General features: G+C 34.8%; 1 protein-coding gene across 5 annotated transcripts in view; it reads left to right on the forward strand.

Annotated features, from left to right (window-relative positions):
- Window positions 1-1,445: 1,445 nt before the first annotated feature.
- The window catches only part of LOC143468886 (E3 ubiquitin-protein ligase LRSAM1-like), a 58,344-nt gene continuing 43,125 nt past the window's right edge, over window positions 1,446-16,664 (forward strand). For all 5 annotated transcript variants that reach the window (XR_013119034.1, XM_076966350.1, XM_076966351.1 and 2 more), the window contains exons 1-5: window positions 1,446-1,803; window positions 5,805-5,873; window positions 11,871-11,955; window positions 12,034-12,204; window positions 14,374-14,421. Coding sequence is in view for 4 of the 5 variants with exons in the window: in XM_076966350.1 (XP_076822465.1) it covers window positions 1,561-1,803; window positions 5,805-5,873; window positions 11,871-11,955; window positions 12,034-12,204; window positions 14,374-14,421 (616 nt within the window). In the remaining variant the exon portion in view is untranslated. The remainder of the gene's footprint in view (window positions 1,804-5,804; window positions 5,874-11,870; window positions 11,956-12,033; window positions 12,205-14,373; window positions 14,422-16,664) is intronic.

Below are 16,664 nucleotides of genomic sequence, written 5' to 3' on the forward strand. Positions count from 1 at the left end.
TCGATGCAAAGTCATGTTATGTGGTCAGTGTAACATGCGATCTAAAATGCGTAAGAATTGCGTGGTACCTGCAGCGCGTTTAATTGTAATAACTCGGTTTGTATATTTACTTCTAGTTGATTATTTTTAACTTAGCTTGACTTGCCAAACAAAATTAACCTGTGTAACATGCCGCAGTTTACACGCAAATTCCTAAGCATTTTACGTCACATTGTTTACTGACCACATATCTAGACGTCATATCGAAAAAGCGTAGGATTCAAAGCACAGTAAAATAAGAACTAGGCAAGATATTTTCAGATTTTTTTTTATCACGTAAAGGAATTTATATACATGCAACTCATCTGAGTGAAATCTTTACAATCCATTGTCCAGAACGTTTTTACTGTAATTTAAAAAAGAATGTAGTGAGTCAACATTTTAAATATTTGACCATAGACAATTGAAAAATCTTGTCACTCAAAAAAATAACGGCGGTATCTTAGAAAGAGTCTATCATGATGTCTGGACGTGAATTGGTGATATATCCCATGCACTGGTGCCGAACCACCATGATGTGCGGTATTTCCATGCATACCCTAGAATTTTAGAAAACATGATGTCATAGACTAGATTGGAAAGTTTTTTATGATGACATTCGAAGGGATAGGACATTGATCAGTGACATTCACTGAGGCAGGAGAGTGAATATATATCGTCATTTCAAACAAGATGGCAGCATTTTTTTGGAAAGAGTATTTCATGTACTGTATGTGCTTATTGTTTAATTCAGTGGTTCCCAACCAGGGTGCCATTTGCGATACACAGGGGTGCCGCAAACTATTCCTATGATTCATTTCTATCTATGACGTTTTCATGTAGTTATAGGTAGGATTGCTGATGCAATTTTTATGGACAATTGTTTTTGTTTCATCACTAGGGCAATTTTTGTTATACCGTATGCTGTTTCAATGCACAACTCACAAGTTCCTAAAGTAGCACATTTCGATTATTGTGGTTTTGTGACATCACATACAATATCTGTATGAGTTCTGCTGATGATCGGTTCTAATTCAGTCTAGTGAACAAGTGTAAAGTGTATACTTTGTTTGTAAAGGATGTTTCCCATTGTGTCTTATTAGGAGAGGAGCAGTGTGTTAAGCATACATTTCGAAAGTAACATTCAAACTCCAAGTAAAATTTCTATGTTGCTTGTAAATATTATGTTGATTTTTTAACGTGTAACTTCTGAGTAAGTGCCTTTCCTAATGGCACAACTAGAAAACTTGTTTAAACTAACAACCTGCTGCAGTCAAAGCCAATGACCGTTGATTGCAGAACGAGGTGTGACAAAATATTTTTCTCCTTTCTGTAGGGTGCCGTGAGCCTAAAAAAGTTGGGAACCACTAGCATGATTGCTCACCTTTCATAGAACTTCTATACAGGTGTTACAGAAAATATGTTGTAACCTGTAGATTAAGTGTATACTAAGATTTTGTTTGTATTTTTGTTATTGCTATTCTTAGGCAAAAATAAATAATTTTACTTGACACTGTTGCTTTGGAAAGCCTTTTCTGCAATATGCCCAGCTTCTTTCAAAGCAAAAAGCAAAGCAAAGAGGCAAAGCGAAGATTTGAAAACCTCATGACGCTTGCTAAGAATAATCCAGAGAAAATATTTGATTTGAGCAACTGTGAACTCACTGTTTTACCTTCAGTTTTTGCGCAATGTCGCGTATTGCTGTCAAACAGTTTGATCCTTCACTCCAATTGTCTGAAATCTTTGAAAGAAGGAGGAAAAATGGTAGATTTAATTAGACTTCGGGTAAGACTATTTGTTAATAGGCTTAGTTCCTATCACCTTGTAGTAGGGTGAACCATGGTTTAGAATGATTACCAGTCACCTTGATGCAGAATGGTCTGGATATGCTGTTTCTTTTTCTCCTATCTCGTGCTTTCTCTTTATTTCTGTTGATGCCAAAAGAGTCGATTCTGGGGTAGGGGGATTAAATGAAAGAAAAATATGGGCAAAATACCCTTTCTGAGTTAACACCACCATTATTTTTGGGTGACAAGATTTTTTTCGATCGCATGTACACAACAACGGAAATTGTTGACCCGCTTTGATCCTTTTTTAAATTACAAACATTCTGGGCCTGGGTTGTAAAGATTTTTCTCAGGTGAGCTACATATGAATTCCTTGAAATAATAAAAGAATATTTGAAAATATGTTGCCTAATTCTTATTTTAGAGTGCATAGAATACCTCATAAAACGCTTAAGAGTTTGTGTGCAATCTGCGGCGCGTTACTCAGGCTAAATTTGTTTGGCACGTTAACCAAAGATTAAAATAATTAACTAGAAGTAAATTTAAGCCGAATTATTACGCTAAAACATGCCGCAGATACCACACAAACTCTTGTAACACATTTATCATCGCATGCTACACTGATCATGCAATATGACTTTGTATCGAATTAGTCCAGTTCATAAGATTCAAACCACTGTAAAATAAGAACTAGGCAATGTGTTTCCAAGATTTTTTTTTATTGCATCAAGGAATTCATATATGCAACTCACCTGAAAAAACCTTTACTATCCAATAACCAGAACGCTTTTCATTTAAAAACGAACCAAAGTGGGTCGCTATTATTCATTGTTGCGTAAAGCAATCGAAAAAATCTTTTCACCTCGACAGTAACTCAGATAAGGTCTACTATATGGTAACGAACGTTAGGATAATAAAGTTGCTATACCCAATTGCCACATTTATAGTCAATAAGCTGATTAGTGGAATCAAAGTAGCCTTATGTTTTGACAAACCGGTAGGAGTATAAAATGTTTCTAAAAGACAACAGTACGCAATTTCTCTGCCAGTCTAAAACTTTATGGTAGTGAACGTTTGTGGAAAGGACAGCAGCTATGCAAAAATCGATTTGTGTTAGGTTTGTCTGCCTAAACACGCCAGCTAATCTAGATTTATATTCTACATATGTAGTCATGATGACATTAGCACTTTCTGTAACCATTACCTTTTCTTTTTCATCACGCGTGTTTTGAATGTGTTTTTTTTATGGTATCGAATGTTTGTTTTTGCCATATGCTGTTTTTTATATTAACTTAAATCTATATTAACAAATGGTAAGTACAAACAACTGTACTGAGTCATAGTATTAAATTAGGCAATCATTTCCTGATGAAAATGATGTGTGCAATTTACTTTGACAAAATAGACGCGAAATTCAAATGGTGTCATTTATGACGCAATAAATGCTAAGAAATGTTGCTAAGTGTTCTTAATTATGCATATAAAGGATGTTTTCAAATTTATAATAAAAAACAACGTTAATTTTGTCTGCATTCAATCATGTAAATACCTAAAATATTGATTTCATACAAATATGAAGTTCAATTATAATATAGTTGGTTGGTTTTATACTAGCTTAGAAGCCTCTCCTTTATCAGTAACGAAAATAAACAACCTGTGTGAAATAATACAGGCCTAGCATTCAACACAGAAAGACTAAAAAATAATAAATGATAAAAGGCTTTCAAATCATTAGATTAAATAAGGACAACCTATTGTTCAAAGGCCACTCAAATATCTCCTTAGTGCCCTTTGTACGTCTGTTCATCGACATCAAAATTAGTTGACTAGGTTGTTCCCATGAAGACAATCGATCGATGGACGTCACAATCGTTCCTATGACGTAATAAAGCTCACACGTGGCAACATTGCCAAGATAGATTTAGTTTAAAATTCTGGTTAGAAACATTTGAGACGTATACTGTTTGTTAATAAGAGTATGCTTGAGGAAAAAATAACTTTTGGCACACATTTGTGTTGATACTGCCCTCCATAATTTTGAATGTACGCCATGTTTATGAATGTTTAGTTGTGTTATGGTAAAAAAATTTTGCCTCGAAACGAATGTTTGTTTTGGATATGTGTAGTAAGAAATCTTGAGATTTCTGAAGTGATTGTTGGTTTTCTTCATAACTTTATCTATTACTGAAACTTCATTGCTCTTTGTAAAACCATTTCTTATATATTTTGTCAAGGAACTGTCAGTGCGTTATTTTGCAGGCCTGCTTACTAGAAGCTTGTTAATTCAAAGTTGTGCTAGCAGTGTGTTCTTTTCTGCTAAAAGTCGATAATAAAACATCTGCGTAGAAAATCATAACAATACAACATGATTTCAAAAAGAAACTTACCCCTTGTAAATAATTAACAGTGAAATTTATTCAAAATAAAGTTTATTTTTCAGTAATTTTGTCCCACATTTCATGGAATGGTCCATATATTTTTGCCCCTGGTTTTAGTCAGAGGTCAACTTTGTAGCATGCTGTAACAGATTTATGCATAAACCAAATAAGAAACATGTGTAAACCGTCGGCGATGTAAGTTAGTCAAACTTATAAGTTATAATAACGACAATGTTGCAGTCTCTAAGTAAATTGAGAATTTGTTACGTATGTGTGGAACTGATTAGTGATGATTACTGAAGCCAATTAGTGATGCAGTTATTTATAATTTGCAAAAGTGTATCAAGTAAACCTTGTTACATACATAATGTCCTTTGAAGCGTCACTCACTTCCAATATACCAGGTCACGTGATTATAGGCCAAGTCCAAATTCCCTGGCCTAAACTGACTGATACCTATTCGGTCTCGTCCAGATTGACTAATTTAAATTTCATCACAACTCTAACTGTTCTGTAATGTAATGAAATTTTTGCAATCATGTAGGCTTTAGTTAATCCAATCATCATCTTCCATTCGCCTGTTGTTCAGGCCTGGTCTTCATCCCGAAACATCAGGGTCAACCAGTTGTCTGCAGCGACGCCTCCACTTTCCTCTGTCGATGGCATCCTCGATCTTCAAACCTCTCCTTCTCATATCATCCTTTACCGTCTCTTCCCATGTTTTCTTTGGTCTTCCTCTTTTCACCTTTCCCTCAATCATCTTATGTTGTACTCTTCTCGTTAAGCTCTCCTCATTCATTCGCTCAACGTGCCCCAACCATCTCAGACGATGTCCTCTCAAATGTTCTTCAATATCTTCAACACCAGTCCACCCTCTTAGCACATCATTGGCAATCCCATCTCTTAGTGTCTTACCACACATCATTCGAATCATCCTCATTTCTGTCGTCGTCTTTAGTTAATCCAAACGATAAGAAATTCCTTTTTTGGTTTAAACTGAACCAATTAAAGAAATTCTTTGTCTTTAACATGGTCGATGATATTGATGGGCAGTTCAGAGGACCCAAACCAAAATGCTCATTAATTTAAATCGTCTAACAGGATTTCTCGCAACAAGCTTGATTGTACGTTGTACACTCACTAGCAAAGATGCATCTTACCGTTTTGGGGACATTTTAAAATTAAATTGAACAGTATAACTTTTTGTACATAAAATTGTCGCCTTGAGAAAATGATGTGTGGAATGAATGTATAAACTGTATTTTAGAAGAAAATGAACCAATTAATATAAATCTTTTGTTTATTTTGTGCGAATTCAGTAAACAACTATGCTGGTCTTATATGCAACATGATGGATTTCAGATGTGCCGGAGTCACAATTTAAAAAAAGTTTTCCCGCTGTGGCTTGTTATATTTGTAAAAGTGGCAGTCCTGGGGATTGGGGCTAGGCCGGCGAAGAGTGATTAATTATTGGCAAATTTTAGTTCTATAAACACTTCTTTCAGTCCAAGGATAAATGTTATGATATCATTACTTTATGTTTGCATCTAATTCGAAAACATTTATATGTTTAGAATACTTAACTATCATCTTTTTTTCAGTAATGATATTTTTGTTTTAGATTCTAGATATTCATGACAACCATCTAAGATCCTTACCTGGTGACATTGGTTCTTTAAGTAATTTACAGGTAAATGATAATGGAGAAGAAAATTATTTAATTGGTAAAATGCTGTTACCATGAGTACTCACATAAATCTTGCATGTGGTGATAGATCGCTAGTAATCTTTGATCTTCAAATTTTTGTTGCTTGTTTGAACGGCAGTTAATTTGCAATTGGATTTAACGTGTTGCTGTAGCATTATTATCATTCATGATGTTCTTATTTGAACGTCTGCAGCACTTGTTGCTATTAAACACAATAACATATAGAAGCTACAAAGCATTTTTGTTGGAAAACCAAAGAACAAGAAATCACCAAAAAACTATTTGGCCATTGTCGTGTTAGGCTTTCAACTGTCACTTCCACATGCCAGGTATCGAGTTTGATAACAACTCTTAGGTCTATTTTAGCAATCAATGATTTAGTTCATTTTCATTTTATCAAAAGTGCTGTGGGGACAAAATATCAAGCCAATTGTTATCAGGACGCACAAAGGAACTGGAACAAAGAACAAAATACAGAAGATTTAAAACGTGCTAAAATTAATTGAGCAAATCTGTTGGAAGCAAGTAACAACTAGCAGGGCCACTAAACCCGCAGTTAGACAAAATATTATAAAGACCAGTTAATCAGACGAGCAGGTAATGTGTCTAGGCAAGAGATGTTTGACAGTTGCTTCAATGCTATACATTAGCAGATAGGTAACGAAACCTCATCCCAGGCATGAACCCATGTCTGTTGGCCATGTTAATGTAGGGCATTGTTGATGAGTCCAAGTTTGTACCGCATAAATGCATAAAATATTATGGTCTTTTAGAAGATGTGATGACATTGTTGCTTGTAACTAGATGGAATTTATTGGTGAGTACATCAACAGCGATATACGGAGAAAGATTCTGATGCTGTCCACTACAGTAGTGCTGAAAGCAAATCCAATTTTTCTTAACTCATGACTCGCGCGATGTTGGCAGTGAATTCTCAATATAGTAACTGGTTCCAAACTCATATCTCAGAAATATATAAAAGTGACTGCTAGTAATTGCAGTCTATGTCCCTGTTTATCTTTCTAAAGAAATAAAAAATGAAGCCCATGAAGATCATAATAGTACCACAAGCATCGGAGGAAGAACCTTCAATAACCTCAGTTTTGCAGATGACATTGATGGCAGGTGGAGAGGCAGCTCTGAAAAAAAATTAAACGTATGTTCAACAGCAAAAAAGCTACTACAACTGACATAACAAAACGTAGTAAAAAGAAACTTGGGATTGCACAGGACTTCAAATATCTAAGATCTATAATCAGTGACGAAGGTTTGAAACCAGAGTTCTGTGCAAGAACTGTCCATACAGCCGCAGCGCTGGAAAAACTAAAACCAGTATGGAAAGCCAAAAGAATCACCATCAGCCACAAAGTCAGACTCATGTGCACCGTAGTACTCTCCATATTTTTGGGTACTTGTGAGACATGGACAGGCACAGCAGATCTGCAGAAGAAAATCCAGGTCGTGGAAATGAGATGTTATCGTAGGATTTTTGGCATTTCATTTCATGAGTACATTACTAAGGAACAATTTTGCCTGACCATTACCGAACACATAGCACCATATGACGAACTAGTGACCATTGCGAAAAAATGTAAACTGAAATGGTATGGGCATACTACATGATCTTGTGGTGTTGCCAAAGTTTTTTTTACAAGGTACGGTAGATTGCAAAAGAAGATGAGACTGACAAAAGAAAAAGTGGTGTGATAACATACAGCAGTGATTCCCAAACTTTTTTGAGCGCGACTCAAATCTGAATTTAGTGAATACCTCGTGACCCAAGTCTCAAACAGTTTATTTTATCACGATCAGCGTATTGAAATACAATTATTAACCTTTTTACATCTTAACTTAATTAAGTCTTTAACAAAACACAGTAAAAAAACAGTAAGCTTAATAACTTTATGCCAAAATAGTACTGTAATCAACGAATCTTGACTTGTGGACTTACTAACGAAAAAACTCTTCCTGGACGATTATCTATGCACAATAATGTTGCAGTTTCACTCTTTAAACACCTGAAGATCGCGAAGATAACATAGTGATTAAAGCATTCATCTTTAATACGGTACTTCTGGGGTTCGACACTGGGTTGGATCATACAAATAATATTATTTTATTTTAGTTGCTCTCCAGCCAGAAAGTCGGTACTTTGAATTGGAGTAGGGTGCACACTGCTCTTTCAACACTTTGCTGCATTTCAAGATCGATTGATTTTTCGCTTTCCGATAATCCGGATACCCCGCTAAACCAACATTCTTGATTTCTTTTTCACATCTGGCATCCTCTGTGATTTTATCAGCAGCGGATCTCCTCATTTACTTATTACCATTGCTTTCATTTTCTTTAGTTGCATTTTCATGTTGTTCTGCTTACCTGCTTCATTGACACTGTCCATGATTTCATGGAAATCTTTCTCATTCTCTGCCAGTAGCACAGTATCATCTAAACCAGTGGTTCCTAACCTTTTTAGGCTCAAGACACCCTACAGAAAAGAGAAAAATATTTTGTCGCACCTCGTTCTGCAATCAACGGTCATTGACTTCGACTGCAGCAGGTTGTTAGTTCAAACAAGTTTTCTAGTTGTGCCATCAGGAAAGGCACTTACTTACTTACTTACTTACAGTTACACATTGAAAAATCAACATAGCATAAGCAACATAGAAATTTTACTTAGAGTTTGAATGTTACTTTGAAAATACATTTTGAAAAACAGAAAATAAACTGTATTGACAATTTATTTCTAACTCGGTGTGAAATTTGTGCTTTATTTCTCGTGCAAATCCCCTTTATATCTGAACTCACTTTCAATAAACTTACCCTCATTTCTTCCTCGATTACAAGTAGCCTTTCTCTTTTTTTTGTTTTGATATTCGTTAAAACTGAAAATCCAATCTTGCATAAGTATGATGTAGAAAACTGTAGTAAAATCATCAATGCCTTTTATCCAAGGCAAGGAAATTCATTTTGAAGAAAGATGATGTTTACTTGTAAAGTGTCTGGTCAACTTGCTTTTGGACTATGGCTTTATTTGATAATTTTGCATTACAGATAAGACAATTTGGTGTAGGTTGAGTTTCTTGACTGCACCAAGTCAAGCCTATATTTAAATAACTACCGCAATAAAGGCAAGTTTTCTTTGCTTTCTTTTCGCTTGTACATGGTGGGTCAGAAAAACCTACCACATTTCAAACTAGGAAAAAGAGACAAAATTTATACGCAATCAAAACATTTATTGTCTCATCTCAAAGTCAAAAGGTTACCATTTGATGTAATTATGTTTTAATTATTCCATCCTGTAGGTGGTGCCCTCGAGATGTAGATGGCGCCCTCGAGGCCTTCCAGGTGGCTTTCGAATTAGTTCTGAACCCGTAGCTCTGAAATTTTTGACCCAGAGCATTACAGATTTTTGATTGGGTCCAAGGTCGTTACGGTTTAGTTTGAAATGAGTCTTAAAATTTCTTAGCGTTCGAGTCACAGATTCACCATTTCTAATGAAATCTTCCACAATAAATGCACGGTGTTGGCAAGGCACGCCAGTCCAGGCCATTTTACATACAGATACAAAGTTTTAAAAAATTGCACAAAACATTATTTACTTATAAAAACTAAAACCTGAAACACAAATGGTAAGTCCTTTGCTGCAAAATTTCAATTCAACCTCCTGTCAGACTGCTACAGCTTTGGTACAGTAACAATTTGAAATGTGGTAGGTTTTTCTGACCCATCCTGTACTTCCAGTTTCAGCTGTTTCTAATTGACATCACTTGATCTTTTTCTTGTAATAAACTTCTCCATCATAAATAATATGAAACTAATTATCTGTAATTTAAGACACTGCTCCTCTCCTAATAAGACACAATGGGAAACATCCTTTACAAACAAAGTATACACTTTACACTTGTTCACTAGACTGAATTAGAACCGATCATCAGCAGAACTCATACAGATATTGTATGTGATGTCACAAAACCACAATAATCGAAATGTGCTACATTAAGAACTTGTGAGTTGTGCATTGAAACAGCATACGGTATAACAAAAATTGCCCTAGTGATGTAACAAAAACAATTGTCCATAAAAAATTGCGTCAGCAACAGCAATCCTACCTATAACTACATGAAAACGTCATAGATAGAAATGAATAATAGGAATAGCTTGCGGCACCCCTGTGTATCGCAAATGGCACCCTGGTTGGGAACCATGGTTGGGAACCATGGTTGACTATAACAAGGGCATTAGAGAAGTCCTCAGTTTTGTGGAACATTACAATCTCTTTCTAATCAATTATTTTCCTGTTTTATTTTGATTATGTAATGGAAATGTGAATGCTTTGCTCGTCACTTGGTTTGACTCGCTTTGATCACACAAGAAACGATGCCGTGAGGCAGCAAATAAGAATCACACTGATGATAAAAAAGATTCATAAACAGCGATTAAGCTGATAGTGTTGCTTTTGTGCTTTCTAGCAGACTTTGACATAGGTATAAGATGACATAAAGTTTGTGTCATCTTATAGTTAGATCTGAAAAACCAAGCACTGGCTTGTTAAAACTCTAGTCAATAATTAAATTTAACCTTGAGGGCACTGGCGTTGATTTCTAAAGTGGTCAATTCCCAGCGAAGGGGCTGTGCCCCCTGGATTGTACAGACCTGAGTTGCCGGCATTTAATTACTAAATTATTATAGTAAGTCTAAAGAATGGATTCAGCTAATGGGTTGCAATCAACTTTTGTCCCTAGAAATAAAAGTCAAAATGTCCAGCTAAGCCAATTCAAACTTGCGACAAATAATTAAGCGCTAATCATTCAATTTTTTCACGATTCAATAACCGAAGCATCACAATAAAAGCTGCCATTAAAAAAAATTACAAAATAGGTTTTGGCAATTGTTGAAAATTTATTAACAGGTCTTAAACAACATCAATAGGAAAAAACCCTTCAGAAGTACCGGTATCTACTTTGCTGAAGAAAGGTCAACCTGCTCGTTCTGTTGTTATCAGATTCTTTCCTTTTTAGTAGCATCTTTCATAAAAAGTGCTTTCTGTAGTTATGCTAAGAAATTTGTTTTATACTGATAGTTTATATAAAAGCAGGCATAATATGTTTGCGGAACAAGGTGAAAATACTGGTCAATGTATGAAACATGTTAAAAGCATTATAATAAGGCATTAGATAACTACACAACAATGTTATTGTTGTGCTGGTTTAAAGCTTGCACCATTGGGAAATCCCTAATATTTAATTTGCCCCAACCCAGAATTTCTATAAAAAAGTCGACGCCTACACTAGGAGTTATTATTTCGTTTTGCTTTTATTATACTATTATTTAATGTATCATATTCAAAAGAAAAAATCGTTTAACTGTCATTGGACAAAAGAAAGTGATAATATGATATTATTTTTTTAATAAGTAAACGGCTGTCCTATAAAAGTAAAAATATTTTAAAACGCACTTTAGCTGATAGTCAAACATTAAAAGAAAAATGGCTACAACTCTACTCAAAAATTTCATGTAGATAACTACCCTAGGAAAAGTTAGCTCACATTTAAACACACGTGACCTCCGACAAATTTTCATGATACCTATTGTTTGGGAAACACTGGATTATGGTATGGTAAGTATTTGTATGATTGCAAGATTCAAGTCCGGCATAATATCTCTGCAATGATTTTAGTTATCTTGCACAGCTTTGAAAGGGACTCAGTGTATAAGCAGATAAATATACTTTTCGAAAGTGCATACTGAGAGATGAAAATTGAGATATTTTTGTTGTAGCAAGTTTTTTTTTTAAACCATGTATTGTCACTTAGCCAATAGGATTCTTCAAATGGGAATTGTAGCATTACTTGAATTTTTATAACAACGACTTTGATTACTTTATATTGTATTTGTAGGTATTGAAAAGCCTTCGCTTTTGTAAGATATTTTGTTTTTTGAACTTGGTAATGATCTAATGAACTTCAATGTATCACATAGATCCTCAACATTGAAAACAATCATTTAACAGAGCTCCCCCAATCGATTGGACAGCTAAAGAAATTGCAAAGTTTTCTGGCAAGAAGTATGAATGTAATCTCAATATTGTATAGTGTTTAATATCATTAGAATCATTCACAAACAGCATTTGCTATTTACATAGATAACTTCTTAAATTGTATTCCATCCACCATCCAAACAATGTCAAGTCTGAGAACTTTGGATATAAGTGGGACTAATCAAGTTTATTTTCTACCTAAAACATTATGTTATGTTCGTACCTTGGAAGTTCTTGTTTTGTCAAAACCACATTGCATGGAATATCCCCCTGCAAGTGAGTTGTTTTCTTATGTGTTCTATATTAATACAAATTTTATGAGTATCGTTTATGTTAGCGTAGATGCTGAAAAGTAAATATGGTATTGAACCTATACACACGAAAATAATGTTCTAGTACTAAAGTTGGCCTTGATAAAATTTTTAAACCTTGAAGATTTCAATCAAATTAGATTTGAATCCAAATTACTCGGTCTATTGCTTCATTGAATCCTAGCATTCCAAACACGGATGTGTCAAACAATGGCAAGGACATCGAATGGTCTAACAGTTAGCGTAGAGTATTATTTGTAAAATTTAAGTGGCCCAAAAGACCAAGATGATTGTTCCCACCTCCACCAATGTGGGAAGTGGAACAGACAAAAGGATAAGCTATTTTGTCGCTTCATCTATACTATCACAAAATCCAGTGTCATTGAACAAGTCTGATGCATAATTTTTTTGTAGAGTAGTGGTTGGGTAAACAAAGTGTAAGACATAAAAACGTTGTTGCATTGCTATATTCTACCTGTCATGCGCTACTAAAAATTATCTAGGGTGAATATCCCGATCCTGTCATAAAGGTGACTTGGTCTACAGCTGACTTCTTGCGTCGAAACTTAGCCTGCTCCTGGGGAGGACAATAGTGGGTTTAACGTGGAACATAGAAAAAAATAGTTTTGCAACTCTTTAGGTCCCCTAGTGACTTCTGATGCTTTGGGATTGCAACTGCAAGAGCTCTAATCCAGGTCTTAGGGATTTTGTGGGGTCCCAAGCAGTAAAACAGGAAGTTATGCAGCCAAGACTTCATAGCAAGACCAACATGGAGTATGAGCTCTGGGTAAATGTTGTCTGGGCTCTGAACCTAGCCTTATTTGTTATGGTATGGATGGTAAACTCATTCGAGGAAAAATTGCCAGAGATGTTATTGCTGTGAGGCGTTACTACCCTCGACAGGTCAGGAACTTCCTTTGTCACAAGTCTAAAAGACTTGTGATACCTTGGCTTCCGCATCCTGCTTTTCATCCAATTGAGTGGTGTTGATGTTGGATGAGAGGGGTACGAGCGAGATGAGTAAACTGACCTACTATTTTTGGGATCGGACGATCTGTTGGTGACTCATGATGTAAGGCATTTCAATCACACTAATAGTCACTGATTCTCAACAGCACTTCTAACAGACTCCGTTTGTCAAGCAGACCTGATGAATTTGCATGTAGAACATCGCATATGATAAGAGAATACTTTCTGGCAAGATTTTAAGTATATTGTATAGCTACAGATGTTTTTACTGTATACATAACTTGCTCTTTTTGTAGCATTCCAATCAGCCAAATTGTTTAAATGGTTATTTTAGAATTCCATTTTAAAGTAGCAATGAAAAATAAAAAGTTAATTTCAAAGTGTAAAAACATAACCCTAAGTCTTTGAGCGTGTTTATGAAATGTAAAAAGTAGCAGTTTTACTTTGGTAATAATGCTGTAAAGATAAACAAAGTTATCGAAGCAAACTGAAGAGCGAGCCATTCAAATTTAGCAAGTTCGATTGACCAACAAACTCCAAATTGTTTCATGATGATATTGTCATGAACTGGTAGGCTGTGGTAAAGATGATGGCCATTCTCAGTCAGTGCCATTTTTTATGGTACCATTTTTGGTGTGTACACATTTTTTCATAGGAAAATTAATAAAATAGAATGCAATCAAAGCAGCGGAATTGCTCAAAAAGAGTGTTGTTTCTAATTATTAAATCTTAACTAGCATACAGACAGGCAAGTTTCATTTTGGCATTTCACAGGTAAACCCTGAGATTTAAACATGTGAATATGAAATTTTTAGTTTCGAAAAGAAGGTGTTTATCCACATTCAAAAACAAATTGAAATTTGTAAAAAGATGAAACGTTTATAAACGTTTACGTTTTGTTTGCAAAAGCAAATAATACTCCAAATTTTTTTCTTAGGAATGTTTAGGAATGTTTATTAAAGTAGAGTTTAAATACATTACCTGACATATTTTTTATGTAATAATTCTGTCTAATAATGAATTCATTGTTGTAATGAACTACGTTTCTTATGTATTGACTTATCAAACAGATTCTACTGTTAATATAACATGATTTTGTTAACGCTTGGTTTTGCTAAAGTTATTGTATTTATTCTTTGACCTTGATTTTATTTTGTTGTATTAGTGATTGCTACTGAAGGACTGGAAACTATACAAAAGTTCCTCTGCAAAGGTTAGTTAAACATTTTTGTAGATTTGTGATGGTGAACCTTTAGTAGATCAATATTTGAATACTATAGTTTAAGCTTAGAATGAAATATAAATCTCTTAAATTAACTGTTTTTGCCTGAATATAAAACTGTTTTTAGTGCAATCAAATCAAAGTTGTTTGCACACAAGTCATAATTTTGCCACTCCTGGTCTAGTGTAGATGGTAAAAAATTATCCTGCTTGTTGAAAGCTTCAAGTACACCCACTTGCGTTACCAGAAATATAGTAATGGCAGTGTAGATTTATTTGTTTGAGTAAAGTTGTTAAAAAAGAGAATGATGAAGAAAATTGTTTTTAATGTTTTGTACGTTATAAAGTTCAAGATAGACAGTATGTTACACACATATATTCCTGCAAAAAGCATTGTTGTGAACGGTGCAAACAATAAAAGCTTTTTGGTAGTTTTCGATATCTCATATTTTGAAGTGCAAATCAGCTGAGATAATTTCAAAATCAGCATCTTTAGCCGAATTTTAGCCAGTGTTTTTCTCCAATTTTTTTAGACGAATTTTGATCATCTTTATATCAGGGAAATTTTTCTGCCTTTTATTTTTCATTTCAAATCTTCTTCCCATTCATATCGCTACTGTAATGATTTGGATTCAGTAACCAGAGGCACCGCATCGAGAACATTGTCTTCGCCTCACACGATGGATTGGCGACAAGCTAAAAGCAAACACAATTGCAACAAACATATATACAAGTACAGCAGAATTAACAGTACTGCACAAGTATAATATGCTCATTAACGGTTATGTTGATTGCATATTCCATCTCCTTGGCTGTTCATTTGAGGGAAGTACTTGCCCAAGGCATTCACTTCTCTTATCCTTGTGGTAACTTGTTCTGCATATGCTCTTAAATGCAACAGCTAGAATTAACGAAGCCTGCAGAGCTATCGACTAGGTGTTTTGCTTAAGGGCACACCCCAGGAATCAAACTTGTTGCGTAACGGCAAAGCAGTGTCCTTTGCCATTGTGTCACCAGGCTGACGCTTTATTTGAAACGAATGGGGTGATGCTTGTCTATTTTTGCTTTGAAATAAATGATACACGTTAACCTTTGATTTTTTATTTAAATTTGAAACAAAACTGCAGTACGACCACTTAACCGATTTCACCAGTTTTTACATCAGTGAAAAGGGAAATTTCTTTCAATTATGTAATTTTGAAAGCAGTAAGATTTCATTGCTGTAATTGTTATTAAATGCATGCCAAACCAAACTGGATATAAAGATGATGAAAATTGGCTAAAACTACTCTACTAATTTTGAAATTTTTTTCCTTGCCAGCATGGAGAACCAAGCATAGAGTTTGTTTTACGTTTATACTTGCCATAAATAAATGACAAAAAATCGCAATTCATTTTTAAATTATAGTGGAGGTGGCAGTCATAAATAAATAAATCACAATATAAAATCAGTGTTCATAACTCAGATATTTGGATCAAGTATGTGTCATCGACAAGTATTAGTTGTAATTAAATCGTACTGAAATGTATATCTGGATTATTTTGCATTAACTAAACTTGAATTAGCTAACTGTTAGTGTATTTGTACTGGTGAATGAAGATGCTAAGCTACAGCCCACCAAATTCAGCCTTGTCTGTTGGTGCTAGTCCAGTCGAATGCCACTACTGGTTACTGTTGTAATTTGTAAAGACAACACTGCTTGACCAGTACATGCACTATTGCACTGTCATCGGTGACATTCCTGTCATGAAAATAACCATTCCTTGCTACTGTACTAGCTATGGAGGTGTAATCCATTCAAAACTTTTTAGCTACTACCGTTAGCCCTACAACTACCAAAGTCTCTATAAATTCAAGTTGAGTAATGAGTAATGACATAGAAATCTCATATCAGGAGGCATATGCTGTGACATCATAAAGAATGTTCATATATATTGAGAATTTTACTTGTTGTTAACCCATTGTTTATGATAATCTAACAATAATTGTTGCACGATGTACAACTGGGTAGGTAACCCGCAGTTATACATTACAGTGACAAAATTAGTGACATTTAACGATATTACAATAGATGCAATTGCGAATGGCACAGTAGGTCTACCGTGCTGGAATAAGGCGGTTGGTTGACATGTTTGCTTTAATGCTTTCGTCTACCTATGTTAATGATGTTTTTTTATAGTAACTAAGTTTAATTTGCGGATAACCAAAACAAATTCAAATGTCCTGCTATTTTA

The sequence above is a fragment of the Clavelina lepadiformis genome, chromosome 8 (assembly GCF_947623445.1).
Source record: "Clavelina lepadiformis chromosome 8, kaClaLepa1.1, whole genome shotgun sequence".
Classification (NCBI taxonomy): Eukaryota; Metazoa; Chordata; class Ascidiacea; order Aplousobranchia; family Clavelinidae; genus Clavelina; species Clavelina lepadiformis.